At 39.7% G+C, this 18,057-nt stretch overlaps 2 protein-coding genes across 2 annotated transcripts in view; both read left to right on the forward strand.

Moving 5' to 3' along the window:
- LOC118547750 (putative inactive serine protease 58) overlaps window positions 1-18,057 on the forward strand; it is a 46,107-nt gene that overhangs the window by 11,782 nt on the left and 16,268 nt on the right. The window lies entirely within an intron of this gene.
- Window positions 5,246-6,470, forward strand: OR9A4 (olfactory receptor family 9 subfamily A member 4). Its single transcript, XM_036086593.2, is given in 2 exon segments — window positions 5,246-5,582; window positions 5,585-6,470. Coding segments are annotated over 2 exon segments (942 nt in total). The 5' UTR covers window positions 5,246-5,383; the 3' UTR covers window positions 6,328-6,470.

The raw sequence follows: 18,057 nt of genomic DNA on the forward strand, positions 1-18,057 counted from the left end.
TCTGGTCCAGTGTGTCATTCAAAGCTCTTGTTTCTTTGTTGATGTTCTGCTTAGATGATCTGTCTATTGCTGAGAATGGAGTATTGAGGTCTCCTACAATTAATGTATTGTTATCAATATGACTCTTTATTTTGGTTAAGAGTGGCTTATGTAGATGGCTGCTCCCATGTTGGGGACATAGATATTTACAATTGTTAGATCTTCTTGTTGGATAGACCCTTTAAGAATGATATAGTGTTCTTTTGTGTCTCTAACTACAGTCTTTAGCTTAAAATCTAATTTGTCTGATATAAGAATTGCTACCCCAGCTTTCTTTTAAGGTCCGTTGGCATGGAAGATGGATCTCCATCCCTTCACTTTCAGTCTGGATGTATCTTTAGGTTCAAAATGAGTCTCCTGTAGACAGCATATGGATGGGTCCTGTCTTTTTATCCGATCTGCAACCCTGTGCTGTTTTATTGGAGCATTTAGGCCATTCACGTTGAGAGTGATTATTGAAAGATAGGAATTTTTTGTCATCATGTTCCCTGTGAAGTCCTTGTTTCTATAGATTGTCTCTGTAAATTTCTGTTGTATATCACTCTTGGGGTTTTTCTCCTTTTATAGAACCCCCTTAATATTTCCTGCAGGGCAGCTTAGTGGTCACATATTCTTTCAGTTTCTGCCGGTCTTGGAAGCTCTGCATCTCTCCATCCATTCTAAATGACAGCCTTGCTGGATAAAATATTCTTGGCTGCTTCTTCTTCTCGTTTTTTTCGTTTAGTACCCTGAATATGTCTTGCCAGGCCTTTCTGGTTTGCCAGGTCTCTGTGGATAGGTCTGATGTTGTTCTGATATTCCTCCCTCTGTATGTAAAGAATCTCTTCCCCTTAACTGCCCTTAAGATGTTTTCCTTGGTTCTAAGATTTGCGAGTTTTACTATTACATGCTGGGGCGTTGGCCTGTTTTCCTTGATCTTGGGAGGGGTCCTCTCTGCCTCTAGGACACGAATGTTTGTTTCTTTCCCCAGATTAGGCAAGTTCTCAGCTATGATTTGCTCAAATATATCTTCTAGTCTTCTCTCTCTCTCCACACCCTCAGGGATCCCAATAATTCTGACATTGGAACGTTTCCTGGTGTCACTTATTTCTCTGTTTCTGTTTTCATGGACTTTGAGTTTTTTCTCCCTGGCCGCCTCTTTTTCCTTCTTTTCTATCAATTGGTCTTCTAGATCACTAATTCATTCTTCTGCCTCGCTTACCCTAGCTGTTAGATTATCTAGATTAGATTGGATCTCATTGATAACATTTTTAAATTCTGCCAGTTCAACTTTCATTTCTGCCCTTCGAGACTCTATGTTGCCATTAATCGATTTCTCCATTCTAGCTATTGTCTTCACAACTGCTACGCTGAATTCCATTTCTTACATCTTGGTTATATCTGTATCCATTTGTAAATCTGTGGCAGAAGTCACAGTCTCTGAGTCTTTCCTATTTTGGGGGTTCCTCCTCCTAGTCATTCTGTTGAGGGGTGGTTGAGGGAATGTACAGAGTCCAAATTATTGACCAGAACCCAAGCAAGATGCACCTGTTTTATAGGGACCTTAGGTTTGTCGGCCTCTTGTTCTCCCAGCCTGTCTTCTGGGGGAGGGGCCTGCCATGCTGTACTCAGGCAACCCGGTTTGGGTTGACATTTATTTTTCTTTCAGCACTTTAAAGAGTGCTACCCCACTGCACTCTGTCCTATATAATTTTTGACGAAAAACTGGCTGTTAATCTTCTGAGGATTCCTTGTATATGACAAGGTGCTTCTCTTGCTGCTTTCAGGATGGTCCCTTTGTTTTTGTCTTTTTACTGGTTATAATGTGCCTTGGCGTGGATCTCCCTGAGTTTATCTGACATAAAGCAAAAGGTTAAGGTTTTCTCAGGTCTTTTCTGAGCACCCGTCTTGCCCTGTACATGTGTGTGGTTTTCTAAATCCCTCAGTATATGCAGGTGCTTTTAAATCCCTTAATTTCCCAAAGACACTTTCCCCAACTTTCCCTCAGGCTTTAGATGGTCTACTGTATGTCTCAATAATAATCTTTTGCTCCAGATCTGCTCTGCTTCCCCAGGGACTGAGGTTCCACAATGAGAATGCAGATTGCCATTTTCAAGATTTCTGCCAAGTGGGAAAGAGTGTGTGCAAGAGTAAGTAAAAATACCACAAAGCTTTCCTAACATTTTTAAATTGTCTTTTTCTTGAAACAGTGTTTCCATAGTTGCTATAAATCTTTGAATGTTTTCCAGAATTCTGAAAAAGTTAGTTTTGACAGTTTCTGCATGTTTTCTGTTGTTTCTCTGGAGGGACAAGAGCTTGGAGCTGCCTGTCCACCATTGTGCTCACATCATTGTTCATCTCTGGTGTGTTGGTTTTTGATGTATATCTTGGAATTGTTTGTCGTGTCTTCCACTTGCGGGTATCTAGGCTCTGTAGGGCCAAATCAGGGAGATGCACAGGGACAGAGCAGGGGCTGGTTTGAACTGTTTTGTGGTAACCAGGACTTGGAGAGGAAGGCTGCCAAGGTGCTGAGAAACCCCTGACAAGGGAGATTTCAAGTTTGGCTATTAAGAAAACTTTCAAGGGTTCTAAAATTTGATTAGCCTCAGGGGAGAAGGGCTGAAAGTTTTTCTGGCTTTCCCTTGACTGCATCCCTAGGGTTTCTCTGAACTTGGACAGATTTAGTTCCTCAGTGTAAAACTCTCCTTGGGGGACAATGAAGAGAAGGAAAGAAGGAGAGAGAAAGTCAGAGAGCGAGACAATTGGACTTCCACAACACTATTATTACTGGACTTTTCCCTAAGTACTCATATGAAAACAGTTTTCTCTTGCACTGAGAGTGAGGATAGCAGTAGCCTGCTCTGGGCCACAGAGTGTGCTTTGCACTAGTCAGGCAGGAATTAGCCTGGGCTGATTCCTGGAGAGCCATAGGACATTCCAGTTTAGTCTCTTTCTCTGGAGGTGAGTGTCTGCCAGCGTTCCCCTCTATGAAGGAGAGAATAAGAGGGGATCAGCATGGGAAGTTCTGGGACTGGCTGCTCTCTAGAACAAGGACACCTACAGCCTGAAGAGTGGTAAGGGGGGCAGCAGAGTGGATGAGCTCATCTTCAAATCCACTCTGCACAGCAGAGATCAGATTCAGCTCTTCCCTGACTCAATGCTGGGTATAGGCACAGACCCTTGCTCTTGTCAGGACCCTCCTCTATCCTTTCTTTGCATCTGGTCCTGTCTAAACAAAAATTATGGAAGGAGACTACTGAGAGAGAGAATGAGAATATGAGAGTGAGAGAATGAGAATATGAGAGTGAAAGCAAGAGAATGAGGATAGGATAGGAGAGCGAGAGCATGAGGATGCAAGAGTGAGAGAATGAGGATAGGAGAGCAAGAGAATATATCTCTCCTAGTAAGTCTGTCCTTGATCCTTGTTACCCAATTGTCATTTCCTAAGGCATCTCTGGAGAGAGGGTTGCATATTGACAGGGCAGCATTTCAGTGAAGACCAAAGGGAGAAGAAACAGAATTTGCTTCAAAAATCGGCCATAGCCAGAACTAGATAAGCTTTGTTCATAGAGTTATCTTTTAATTGATTGACTAATTGATTTATTCATTTAAAAATATTAACTGAGTGTCAGAAACAGTAGGCATGACAAAGTTTCTGCTTTCATGGTTACTTATGCTGTAAAATAAGAGACAGAAAATAAACAAAAAGTAAAAACACAATTTTATTTTATTTTATTTAAAGATTTTATTTATTTATTTGACAGAGAGAGAGAGAGAGAGACAGCTAGAGAGGAAACACAAGCAGGGGGAGTGGGAGAGGGAGAAGCAGGCTCTCCACCGAGCAGGGAGCCCAATGCGGGGCTCAATCCCAGGACCCTGGGATCATGACCTGAGCCAAAGGCAGACGCTTAACGACTGAGCCACCCAGGCACCCCGTAAAAACACAATTTTAGAGGAGGAGTGCAAAGAAGATAAATAGATCCTGGTGAGCTGATAGAGAGTAAAGAGTGGAATGTGTTCTTTTAGAAAGGATCATGAGGAAAGTGTCCCTGAGCTTGAGCATTTGAGCAAAGACCTGAAGGAAGACAGGGATGGATTCCAGAAATCCTAAGGGGCTCAGGTCCTTTGGTCTATTTTATCTTAGTGACAGCTGAATCTTTTTCATATGATTTTGGAGGGAAAACCTATTTGTTGGCTCTGGGGAGACTCTCCTTACTTTCCATTAGATTGAGACCACAGCCACTTATATGTAGGGCTTGGGCTGAGTCCAGAGTTCACATTTGGTGGCTTTGACTCTCTGCTTGATCGAGGGTTTTGAGCTCTCACAAAAGGGGGATGTTGAAATTGGACCTTTAGCCTCTTGTCTGCCAGTCTCAACATGAGGTGATGTGGGACAAGTGGAGGTTGAGGATGGCAGTTCCACCTGTGCCCTCTTCTAGTCCTTCCTGTGTCAGTCTGGTGGATTTTTGGTATTAGGGTTGGGAGAGCGAGGCCCCTGATTGATTAAGCCCAGGTTCTGGTTAGTCTGCCACTTATGAGAAGACACATTTACTAGGGAGAAAAGCAGGGCAGGCTTCCCTTCCCAAGAATAGGGAAGAAGAAAGTGGTAATTCACTCAGGCAGTTAGCTGACCTGAAATACTTAGTCCTTGCCCTCAAGATCTTACAGAAAATCCTCAAAGAGTTGTCCATACCTATACCTAGCAGTGACACCAATGATGACAGAGGGAAAAGAAAAGCTTTCAAATGGATGTAATGCAAATGGACCCTATGTCATGAAGAAGCAAAGTAAACACATACCAGCTCTGGGTAGGATTGGGCAGGAAGACTTTTCTACAGGATATGATACTGGAGCAGGACTCACAGGACAGAATATATTTGGTGGACCATGTAGTTTAGGACATTCAAGATGGAAGGGAGTTAGTGGTAAAAAGGAACACACTGATCAGGGAGGCAACAGGGTGGCCATTCACAGCACAGTGGAAGGCAGGAAGACCTGTGGATTGAGAGATGCAGGTGGTACACACTGGGCAGGGGACTGGTTGTCTTGCCAATGCTATTCCATTAGTAGCTGGGCTCATCTTGGCTATATTTAATTTTCTCCATATATCATGATTATTCTTTTTTTTTAATTTTATTATGTTATGTTAATCACCATACATTATATCATGATTATTCTTTAAAAAGATTAGCACTGATCATGTAGAGGGGACAGTAGAACCTGAAGCCTTCCTAGTCATGTTGTGGAGTCTGTGAACAGGAGAGGAATATTTTCTCTACCTGAAACTGTTTTTATCTGGGATCAGAAGCAGTTTGATCTTTTTTTTACTCTCTAGATTTCACAAGGAAAAACTGCTCAGAACTAAATGTTGGGGAATCACTCTAGTGCCACTGAATTCTATCTCTTAGGCTTCCCTGGCTCCCCAGAATTATGCTATATCTTATTTGCTACCTTCTTCCTCTTCTACTCAGTGACAGTCCTGGGGAACATGCTCATCATCGTGATTGTCTGTGTTGATAAACGTCTGCAGTCCCCCATGTATTTCTTCCTTGGCCACCTCTCTGTCCAGAGATCCTGATCACAGCAGTTGCTGTCCCCTTGATGCTCTGGGGGTTGCTGCTTCCTGGAATGAAGGCAATATCTTTGACAGCATGTAGTGCACAATTATATTTGTACCTTTCTTTGGGCACATCAGAATTTATATTAATGGCAGCAATGGCTGTGGACCGTTACATGGCTGTCTGTAACCCCTTGAGGTACAACATCATTATAAACAGCCACACCTGCATCTGGGTGGTCATTGTGTCACGGGTGTTTGGTTTCCTATTTCAAATCTGGCCAGTCTATGCCACATTTCAGCTTACCTTCTGCAAATCAAATGTGTTAGACCATTTTTTATGTGACCGAGGGCAATTGTTTAAATTATCCTGTGATGACAGCCGTTTCACACAGTTTATTCTTTTTTTAATGGCTGTTTTCATTATCATTGGTGCTTTGATCCCTACAATCATCTCCTACATCTACATCATCTCCACCATCCTCAAGATCCCCTCAGACTCTGGGGGGAGAAAAGCCTTCTCTATCTGTGGGTCCCACTTCACTTTTTTTGTGATTGGCTATGGCACCTGCCTGTTCCTCTATGTGAAACCCAAGCAAACACAGGCAGCTGAGTACAACCGGGTAGCATCACTGATGGTTTTAGTGGTGACCCCTTTTCTGAACCCCTTCATCTTCACCCTCTGGAATGACAAATTTATAGAGGCCTTTCAAGACATCATGAAACACTGCTGTCAACTCCTCAAGGATTAGCTGTGTCCTAAGGACAATCATGGACTCATCATCATGGACCTGAGTGATCTGAAAGCAATAATTCAATCTGAAATGATCATTTTCAACACCAAGTCGTTTGTGATCTACAAGGGAATTTTAAGACACTCACAGTGCTCCAATTTATAATCAGATGATTCCTACATGGGAGATCTCATTATTATTTTTCAACTGGATATATATGTTTATACACTCCTCTGTAGTTATAATACATCGTACAATATAAATTTAACAAATATAAATGTATAAAATATGTGTGATTTTTTTCTTTTTTTAGAACACTCATCTCTTTGTTTTTTGGCATTCTATGCAATCTTTATTTTTATATTCTGTATTTTAAAATCTATGGTTTCTAATTGTTTTATTTTTATTTATTTGTTTCAAATTTTTATTTAAATTCTAGTTAGTTAACATACAGTGTAATAATTGGTTTCAGGAGTAGAATTTAGTGATTCATCACTTACATACAACACCCAGTGCTCATCAGAACAAGTGCCCTCCTTAATGCCCATCACCCATTTAGCCCATACCCCATCCACCTCCCTCCACCAACCCTCAGTTTGTTCTCTATAGTTAAGAATCTCTTATGGTTTGCTTCCCTCTCTCTTTTTTCCCCCCTTACCCTATGTTTATCTGTTTTGTTTCTTAAATTCCACATATGAGTGAAATCATATGATAATTGTCTTTCTCTAGCTGACTTACTTTGTTTAGCATAATACACTCTAAGTCTATCCACATCATTGCAAATGGCAAGATTTCATTCTTTTGATAGCTCAGAAATATTCTTATATATATATATATACATATATATATATATATATATATATATATATATATATATATACACCTTCCTCGAGGCCCCCTAGCTCCTGTGTCCCTCCCAGAGCTCCTACCCAAGAGTAGACCAGATGATTTGTTCCACCTCCTGGCATCACGTCCCTCAGAACTCCTTTGCCCGCTTCTTGTGCACACCATGACATTTTTAACCTCATCTAAAAATGTGCCAGAATCCACTTGTGGCCAAAATATCTATATATCTATATATATACATATATAAATATATACATATATAAACCAAGTCTTCTTTATTCATTCATCAGTCAATGGACATTTGAGCTCTTTCCATAGTTTGGCTATTGTTGATAATGCTTCTATAAACATTGTGGTGCATGTGCCTCTTCAAATCAGTATTTTTGTGTCATTTGTGTAATTACCTAGTAATGCAATTGCTGGATCATAGGGTAGTTCTATTTTTAACTTTCTGAGAAACCTCCATACTGTTTTCCAGAGTGGCTGTACCAGTTTGCATTCCCACCAACAGTGTAAGAGAGTTCCTTTTTCTCCACATCCTCGCCAACATCTGTTGTTTCCTGTGTTGTTAATTTTAGCCATTCTGACAGGTGTGAGGTGGTATCTTATCATGGTTTTGATCCGTAATTCCCTAATGATGAGTGATGTTGAGCATCTTTTCATGTGTCTGTTAGCCATCTGGATGTCTTCTTTGGAAAAATGTCTGTTCATGTCTTCTACCCATTTCTTAACTGGATTATTTATTTTTTGGGTGTTGAGTTTAAGTTCTTCATAGATTTTGGATAGTACCCTTTATCAGATATGTCACTTGCAAATATCTTCTCCCATTCCATAGGCTGCCTTTTAGATTTGTTGATTGTTTCCTTTGCTGTGTGGAACGTTTTTATCTTGATGAGGTCCCAATAGTTCATTTTTGCTTTTGTTTCCCTTGTCTCTGGCAATGTGTCTAGTAAGAAGTTGCTATGGCTGAGGTCAAAAAGGTTGCTGCCTGTGTTGTCCTCTAGGATTTTGATGGTTTTCTGTCTCACATTTAGGTTTTTCATCCATTTTGAATTTATTATTGTGTATGGTGTAAGAAAGTGGTCCTGTTTTATTCTTCTGCATGTTGCTGTCCAGTTTTCCCAATAACATTTTGTTGAAGAGACTGTCTTTTTTCCATTGGATATTCTTTCCTGCTTTGTCAAAGATTAGTTGACTGTAGAGCTGAGGGTTTTTTCTGGGCTCTCTTTTCTGTTCCATTGATCTATGTGTCTGTTTTGTGCCAGTACCATACTGTCTTGATGATTACAGCTTTGTAATAGAGCTTAAAGTCCAGAATTATGATACCTCCATCTTTGCTTTTCTTTTTCAGGATTGTTGGCTATTCAGGGTCTTTTGTGGTTCTATACAAATTTTAGGATTGTTTGTTCTAGCTCTGTGAAAAATGCTTGTGGTATTTTGATAGGGATTGCATTAAATGTATAGATTGCTCTGGGTAGTATAGACATTTTAACAGTATTTGTTCTTCTAATTCATGAGCACGGAATGTTTTTCTGTTTCTTTGTGTCTGCTTCAATTTCTTTCATAAGTGTAGAACACTCAGCTCTTTGAATGGGAAAAGCAAGGAAGAGTATAATTCATTCTCTGGTGGTTGACCTGTGTGACTGATTCTAGGTGCTGGGTCATTTTCCCATATGTTGTTCTGTGCTTTCATGATTTTCTCACCACTAAGGCACCCTCTATTTCTTCTGTGAGTGACCCCAAGTCCAGCCTCAGGCTCCAACCTTTACTTGAGGTTCATGCCCCCAGGTCCAACAGGGACACTACCACCCTGTAGATCTTCTCAACTGGCAGTTGTGAGAGTGAACTCACTCCACAACCCTGCCTCCTTCCCAACCTCAGGGCCAGATGCGTGTTAATTCAGGCACATCTCTAATTAGTGGACTTTCTCATGGTGAGGAGGGAGGGTCTTGGAAAGAGGCATTTTCTTATCTGGCATGGTTCTTATTATCACACCAGCCACAAATGTGGGAGGGCAATGGGCTGAGTTCAAGGACCTGAACTGTTGAGGGTGAGCTGACCTTGTTGTGCTCCTGAGCTGAAGCAGGAGTGCAGGGAGGGCAGAAAAGGGGCAGTTCCTGGTTACTTCTCCCCGCATTCCTCACGTTTTTTAAATCCTGACACAGGGCATTCCATTTCTCTTCTCTCTCAGCTATATTTCTGGCGAGAAATGGCAGTGAGAGGGGACTAAGGAATAGTGCTGGGAGTGAGGTTCTGTCAGCTAGGTCTTTACATGGTTATGAACTCCACTTCATACTCTGCCTTACTGAGTCAAAAATAAAAGAAATCATCCTGCTTCTAATTGCCAAAAACAGTTGCTTGTTTCTGCAAATATCTCACTGTAGCAGAGAAGATATTTTGGCAGAATAATCTTCGGTAAGTCTGGACACTCTGGAACGTTTTTATCTTGATGAGCTTCCGTAGAGCTGAATAGAGCAAGTGGGAGAATAATTGGGGCGCAGCAAAAGAGCTTCGCATTTTTTTTTATCCAGGGACCTTGGCTACTTTTGTAGGGATGTAGAGATCATCTTTAAATATTGTGGATATCCATCTTATATTATCTGATGGGTATGTTGGAAATACCTTTTGTCAGTCTGGGTTTTATCTTTTCACTTTTTTATTGAAATCTTCTGTCATGCAAAAGTGTTAATTTTGCTGTTGTCAAATTTAATTTTTTTCTGTGATTTATATTTGTGTATATTACTTTAAAAGTCCCTTTCCATTCAAAGGACTTAACAATAGTCTCCTATAATAGCTATAGACTCTGACAATATAGATATAGTACAACTATTTTTAAAATAGGAAGTGCATATGCAAAGTTTTTCTTTAAGATTATTTATTTATTTATTTATTTGTCAGACAGAGAAAACACAAGAGGGGGGATCAGCAGGCCGAGGGAGAAGCAGGCTCCCTGCTGAGCAAGGAGCCTGATGCGGGACTTGATCTCAGGACCCTGGGATCATGACTTGAGCTGAAGGCAGATGCTTAACCAACTGGGCCACCCAGGTGTCCCTCGAAGTTTTTTTTTTTTAACAGTTTTCAGTAATCATACTGGTGGAGATAGTATTAGCAGAATCATTCTAGGACTGCTGTATGTGTAATGTAAGATAAAGGTGATGAATAATTATGGAATATTCTAGTTCTAAAAATAATATAGAAAAGGTTAGGTAAAGCCTCCAGGGTCTTGTATTTAAATTGTATATATCAGGGTAGGCTCATTTTATATAAATAGGCCCATTTTTATATGTCCGTAGGCTGAGATGATGGTCTTGCAATACTGTTTCCCAAATGAGTAACTAGGACTTCTTGGAGAAATAGCTCTTTCCTGGTCTGGGTCAAGAAATCTATAAGATGAGCTTGGAATATCTTATCATACTGGATATCAAAGATTACTAGGTTATGTTGAAACATAACCTAGGAGCTGCCTGGAAGATGAGAGAAAGTATACTTCAAAAAATATAATAATTTCAACCATTGGAAATCCATCAAATATATTTAAATCCATGAGTTCATAATGGTATTTAAAAAGCAGCCACCTTCAAAAGATTACATTCATTATTTATCAGACCCAAGTCTCATGAAGGCTCTGAAACCAGCTACTAAGTTACAGAAAGATATGCAGAGAACAGAAAGACATGTTTAAGTGTGCTATGTGGATGGAATCATAATGTAGACTGTGAGAAACTCTACAGTAAGAAAACCTGATTCTTCAACAAATAGACTGGAAGAAAATTAAAGAGCTGTAGGGAGAATCTGTAGATTAAAGTAGACTTAAAAACATATCAAATTAAAAATGTAGAATACTAACATTTGTTATTAGCTAAATGCAAATTAAAACAACAATCAGGGGGCGCCTGAGTGGCTCGGTTGGTTAAGCATCTGCGTTTGGCTCAGGTCATGATCTCAGGGTCTTGGGATAGAGCTCCACAAGGGGCTCCCTGCTCAGCGGGGAGTCTGCTTCTCCCTCTCCCCTGCCCCCAATCATGCTCTCTCTCGCTATCTCTCAAATAAATAAATAAAATCTTAAAAAAACAACAACAACAGGATACCACTACTAGAATAGCTAAAATTTTAAAAACTCATATTTCCACATGCTGGAGAGGTTATAGATCATCAGAAATGTTCTTCATTGCTGCTTGGAATGCAGAATATTACAACCACTTTGGAAGGTAGTTTGACAATTTCTTATAAAGTTTAATATAGACTTAGCATACTGCCCAGAAACTGTGTTTCCAAAAGAAAGGGAAAATTTACTACCACATAAAAACATGCACACAAATATTCATAGAAACTTTATTCATAATTGGAAAAAACCAAAATGTTTTTCAGTAGGTGAATGGGTGAACAAACTATGATCCATACATAGAATGTGAATTCTATTCAGCAATAAAAAGAGATGAGCTAATAACTCACATAATAACATGAAAAAAATCTCAAATGCATTTTGCCAAGTGAAAGAAGCCAGAACAAAAGGCTACATACTGTATGATTCAATTCTAATGATATTTTGTGAAAAGAAAAAACTAATAGGGATTGAAAACAGGTAAGTGGATACCTATCTCTTTAGGATAAGTAGGGGGACAATGTTTGACTAGGGAAGTACAGGGTGTTTTGGGGCAATGGAACTAATCTGTTTGGCACTATAGTGTTGGATACATTATACATTTGCCAAACTCATAGGACTTTACAGCATAAAAATTAAACCTTAATGTATACGAATTGAAAAAAAAATCAACCAGGAGTTTGGGGTAATCCCAGGACAGGATATAGACAAAAGAATTTACTGTGTTATGAATATATGATACGGGCTCACTGAAGAGGTTGGTTGCTCACTGAAAATGACCTAAGAAACTGTGGATATCAACATAGTTCTCAGCAAGTCCTGTGCAACTTTGGAAAATTGTATTTTGACTAAAAACTGTTAGGCTAAAGACCAAAAGAACTATATATAATCACTGTACTCTAATTGGCAAAGTTGCTTCTGTAAAATAAATCTCCACATGAATTAGCCATAATTAAGACACTTTTACAAATATGAAACAACACGAAATCAGAAAACTTTAAAAAACCTCAGAATAGAAGTATGCAAGAAAACAGGTGTGAAAAAATGTTAAGTAAATTCAAGAAATTGAAAAAACAGTCAAAATCATCTCAAGCAAGGACTAAATTACAGGTCCTTTTATTTTATTTTTTTAAAGATTATTTATTTATTTATTTGACAGAGTGCACAAGCAGGCAGAACAGCAGGCAGAGGGAGAGGGAGAACAGGCTTCCCGCTGAGCAAGGAGCCCGACGGCGGGCTCCATCCCAGGACCCTGGGATCATGACCTGAGCCGAAGGCAGTTGCTTAACCAACTGAGCCACCCAGGTGCCCCTAAATTACAGGGTCCTTAAGGAGGACTATATTTTGTGAAAATATAATAAGTGACATTGAGAAGAGGAATGAAAATGGCCAAAATACCCTAAAATAAAATAAAAAGCTAGAAATGATCAGAGGAAATGTGATCAATTAAAAGAAATTAAAAGACAAAATAACCAAAGACAATGCATGAACCTTGATAGATCTTTGATTTTTAAAAAAGCTATAAATGTATTTGGGAAAAATTTTGGAAAATTTTAATATGAACTGTACATTTTATATTACTGGAGTAATGTTAGTTTTGTCATGTGTGATAGTGGTATTCTTGTTATGTAGGAGAATGTCCTTACTGAACATAAAGTGTCTACTCAGTACCAGGAACATAGTAGATACCTTTATGAATCAGGATGCAGATGAATGAATATGGGAAGCATAGTGATCCACAAGACTAAACCCCTGAAAGCCATTTTAGGTGACTTTTGCAGAAGAGTAGTGAATAGATCACATAATTAGTCTCTGCACTGTGCTCACCATCATTCAGTCAGATAAGGAATTGAAAAATCAACTCTGATCTTTGGATTTTAAAAGAGACACCGTAAAACTAACCTAAGGACTCCATCTAGCAATCTGCTAGATGCCTCATCACAAACCCCATTCCAGAGTTTCTCACAGTACATTACATACACCCATGGTCCCTGAAAAATCAAGAGAATGTGTAAGAGAACCAAAGAATCTAAGGCTCAATCTCACCAGGACAGATGTTCTCCCAACTTTCAAGACACCCTTTCTTCTAATTCTAATGAGATTATGGAAGCTGAATGATTTGGTATAGCTTACCTAACAAGTTAATGCAAAACTCAAGTTAAGATTCCTGAGGTTCTAACTCTCAGACTCTATCTCCAGAAATGGGATCTGGAAGAATAGTCACCAAAGAAAAAGTTCTTCTGAAATTAATGGCATATACTTCACTAAATATCCTTTAGTAGGGTCCTTCAAGCCCCAAGATTAGGAAAATATCTTCCTAATAATGCCCTGATAAATTTTATTTTATAAATAACCTGATTTTTTATATAAATTCAATTAGCCAACATATAGTACATCATTAGTTTTTTCTATTTATTTATTTATTTATTTATTTATTTATTTATTTATTTATTTATGTAGTGTACCATGATTCATTGTTTGCGTATAACACCCAGTGCTCCATTCAGTACGTGCCCTCTTTAATACCCATCACCAGGCTAACCCCTCCCCCCACCCCCTCCCCTCTAGAACCCTCAGTTTGTTTCTCAGAGTCCATAGTCTCATGGTTTGTCTCCCCCTCCGATTTTCCCCCCTTCATTTTCCCCTTCTTACTATCTTCTTTTTTTTGTTTTGTTTTTGATATAATGAAACCTGAGACAGAGTTGCTCCTGTGTGATGTTAGTAATGATGGGGTAATTAGTATCCTAAACCAAGTTCCCAAAACCCAGAAGTCAACAACTTCATCACTTCAGAAGGGGAGAGTAAGAAAAAAAAGATGTTTTTGTTCTTGATTTGTGATGGGAGGAGGGGCATGATTAAGAGGTTGGAGAGTTGCAGCAGGGAGTCTCTGAAGAGAAAATTCTGAGTGATTGTGTGCCCTGATATATTACTAGGAGCTGAGTGAAGGTGAATGCCATCTAGGAAGGAGATAATTGCTTCCTTACAAAATTTACAAGTGAGGAAATAATTAGTCTCTTGTGAGTCAGTGCAAAGAAACTTTTCAGGTGGAGAAAAAATGTTTTTCCTGTTTAGAGATGCCTTATAACACTCAGAGATGCTCAAAGCTGGAGAACTTTCCACCTACTGACCAGTGGCATTTGGAGAAGACCCTTAATTAAGGATTAAACAGCAATATGTCAACTAGACATCGACATCCATAACTTGTGTTATGTGCACATACATGCAAGTGTACACCTGAGCGTAACCCATCTCTCCACCTCCAGCGCAACACCAGCAGCCTTGATCAGAATGTAGCTCTGCACTGTGAGGTCTGTGTTACAGATTGTGAGGGATGCTTCTTCTCCAATTATAGTGTTAGTGGCATTGACTTTGAAAGTGACCTAGCTTGCTTCCTTGTGCTATTTAGGGCCCATTCATAACTATTCCTTTTTCTACTTTTCTAATCCCAATCCTTTTGCCATGCTCAGTCTAGACCAAGAAAACAAGATATTTTTTAATTTGATCCGAGCTATTCATACAGCAATCCTCCCCATGATTCCTTAAGCATAAGAAAGAGCTCAGAGAAGGCACCTCTCTCTTTTTTTTTAGGATTTATTCATTTATTTTAGAGAAAGAGAGAGAGAGCATGTGTAAGGGAAGGGGCAGAGGAAGAGAATCTCAAGCATCTCTACTGAGTGTGGAGCCCGACGCTGGGTACAACACTGAGATCATGACCTGAGCTAAAATCAAGAGTTGGATGCTCAAGCAACTGAGCCACCCAGGTGCCCCAGAGAAGGCACCTCTCTTAAATCTGCCCTTTCTTCAACGCTTACCCTTCTCTCCTCACCAAAACACAGGTCTAATTTATTCTCTCCTTCTGGTCCACATTGGACCACATGCACTCTATATGAGTGCCCTAGTAACTCTTATGCAGTCCAGGATAAGTCCAGGGCTAGAAGATAGGGGATAAAGCATCAGGGAGGATCAAGATTCCTGACAAGCAGACAGCTGACTCTTCCCCTAAGATGCTACAGTTAAGTTCCAGGGAAAAGAAGAAATAAGTAGCCTGACTTTCTGTTTATGATCAACTGATCATTCATTTCCACTTGCCCCCCAACCCCTACCATACTAAGAGGCACTATAAGAATAAAAAAGGAGGGCGCCTGGGTGGCTCAGTCGTTAAGCGTCTGCCTTTGGCTCAGGTCATGATCCCAGGGTCCTGGCATCCAGCCCCGCATCGGGCTCCCCGCTCCGCGGGAAACCTGCTTCTCCCTCTCCCACTCCCCCTGCTTGTGTTCCGTCTCTCGCTGCGTCCCTCTCTGTCAAATAAATAAATAAAATCTTAAAAAAAAATAAAAAAGGAGTTAATTAACAAGGACAAAGAGAATGGGGAAAATAGTGCGATAGATGATATTTTGCAATTTATTTTTGATATGGGAAAGAAGAGTCTCCAAGATAATAAGACAATGCAATGCAAATGAAATTTCTGCTAAGGGAAAAATTAAAAAAAACAAAACAAAACCCAGCAATTGCACTTACTCAACAGAACTGATAAAAGCCTCAGCACATGGAGGCACCAGCTACCATGGAAGGTGAGGGGGGAGGCTTGGGGATTAAAAATGGGGGCATTGGTTAAAAGTTGGCATACACAGCTGTTAGGCACTGAGAGTGCCTTGCATTTTCTGAGTAGCCAAGGAAATACCTGTTTCACAGGTAGGGTGCTGCTTATCTCACTTTACCAAGGGTTGTCTCAGTTTTAAAACGGAAAGTCCCGCATCTTGGGAACTCCCTCTGTCCACTGTCCAGCCAGGGCACTTGATCACTCTATCAATATTCCACCCACCCACCACAATAGCTGGAAGAGACAAGACTTTATTCTCCTTAAAAAGAATTAAACTTGAAAAGTTCTAGATTTCAGAGCTATGGACAAAACATTTATAGCTTGACCTTTCAAGTGCTGCAGATACTGATTTTGAAGTTACAAATAAAGTTTCACAAGCAGATAAATTTACAAATACAGAATCTGAATAAGGAGGAATGACTGTATCATTCTCTTATTTTTTTTTAAATTTTCATTTTGAGTTTTGAGTTTATTTAGAGTCCAGGTACCTATGTATTCTTACTTTTCATCACTGTAATCATATATATAAATTTTCACTTTGTCTTAACATTATCACAAAAAACCATAAGTTTTTCCATACTCCTCATTTTAATAACATATTCTTTTAATAAATTCCTACTATGTGATAGGCACTAATATGAAAGCTTTACAGATTGAATAATATTTCATCAAGTAGTTGTAATGTAGTTTATTCACCCATTCCACTAAGAATGGACATTCTTAGTTCTTTTCCGATTTTTCCTTTTATAGATTAAAAAAAAGACCAAGAAAGAACTGTATTATTCTTTTATTGATGGATATTTGTTCTGTATCAGTTTCTATTAATGAACTAAACTGCTGTGAACATTCTAATGGAAGTCTTTGTGAGGACACATGTTTTCATTTTTCTTGGGTACATACCTGGGAGTATAATTGCTGCATCATAGGGCAAGAGTATACTTAGCTTTGAAGCTTCACTTGTGGTGAGCACAGCATAATGAATAGAGAAGTTAAATCAGTACACCTGAAGTTAATGTAACATGGTGTGTCAACTATACTCTACAAAATTTTAAAAACTGACAACGTTTTTTCCAGTGGGTTTGACTATTTTTCATTTTTTCCTACTCCTGAACTGTCTACTGAGGATATCTAGAGTAACCCAAGTAGAGAAGGGCGTTGGGCTGTAAGGGCTTTGAGGGAAAGAGTCCACCCTTCTCAGATTTCCTCATTTGCCAGTGACCTTCCTTCACTGTTCCCCAACAGTCAGCCTATGACCCCCACACGGCCACTCAGAGGCTGAGAGGCACATAGTGGGACAGAGGTGTCGTGGGCAGCCATCAGCGCACTTCCCGTGGGAGTGACAACCTCTGTGATGGGCCTTTATTTCATACTGTAATTATGACTCCTGATATGTCAGTGTATTTCTGGGATCTGCACAGGGTTAACACTGAAGTGAAAGTTTCAGTGGGCCTCATTTTTCTTAAGATTTATTTATTTGAGAGAGAGCGAGCGAGCGAGTACACATGCCTGGGTGGGGGGCAGAGGGAGAGAATCTCAAGCAGACTCCCCACTGAGTGTAGAGCCTGACATGGGGCTCGATCTCATGACCCTGAGATCATGACCTGAGCCAAAACCAAGAGTCAGTCGTTCAACCGACTGAGTCACCCAGGTGCCCTTAACTGATACAATTTTTTGGAGGATGATTTGATAACAGCTATTAAATTTAATACAGTAATTTAGGAATTTATAGCTGTACAAATGTACAGGCTTACATGTGAAGATTTTTATTGCAGCAGCTTTTTTACTGGTGAAGAACTGGAAAAGGCAGTCACTTAAAATGTGAGAGGTATATTATTGCTAATATGCAAAGGCTTAATGCACGCACAAATATGCATATAACAAAAAGAAAGCAGGACAATAGGCTTATATATATATATATATATATATATATATATATATATATATATAGCCAAGATGAGCCCAGCTACTAATGGAATAGCATAGGCAAGACAACCAGCCCCCTGCCCAGTGTGTACCACCTGCATCTCTCAATCCACAGGTCTTCCTGCCTTCCACTGTGCTGTGAATGGCCACCCTGTTGCCTCCCTGATCAGTGTGTTCCTTTTTACCACTAACTCCCTTCCATCTTGAATGTCCTAAACTACATGGTCCACCAAATATATTCTGTCCTGTGAGTCCTGCTCCAGTATCATATCCTGTA

The sequence above is a fragment of the Halichoerus grypus genome, chromosome 12 (assembly GCF_964656455.1).
Source record: "Halichoerus grypus chromosome 12, mHalGry1.hap1.1, whole genome shotgun sequence".
NCBI lineage: Eukaryota > Metazoa > Chordata > Mammalia > Carnivora > Phocidae > Halichoerus > Halichoerus grypus.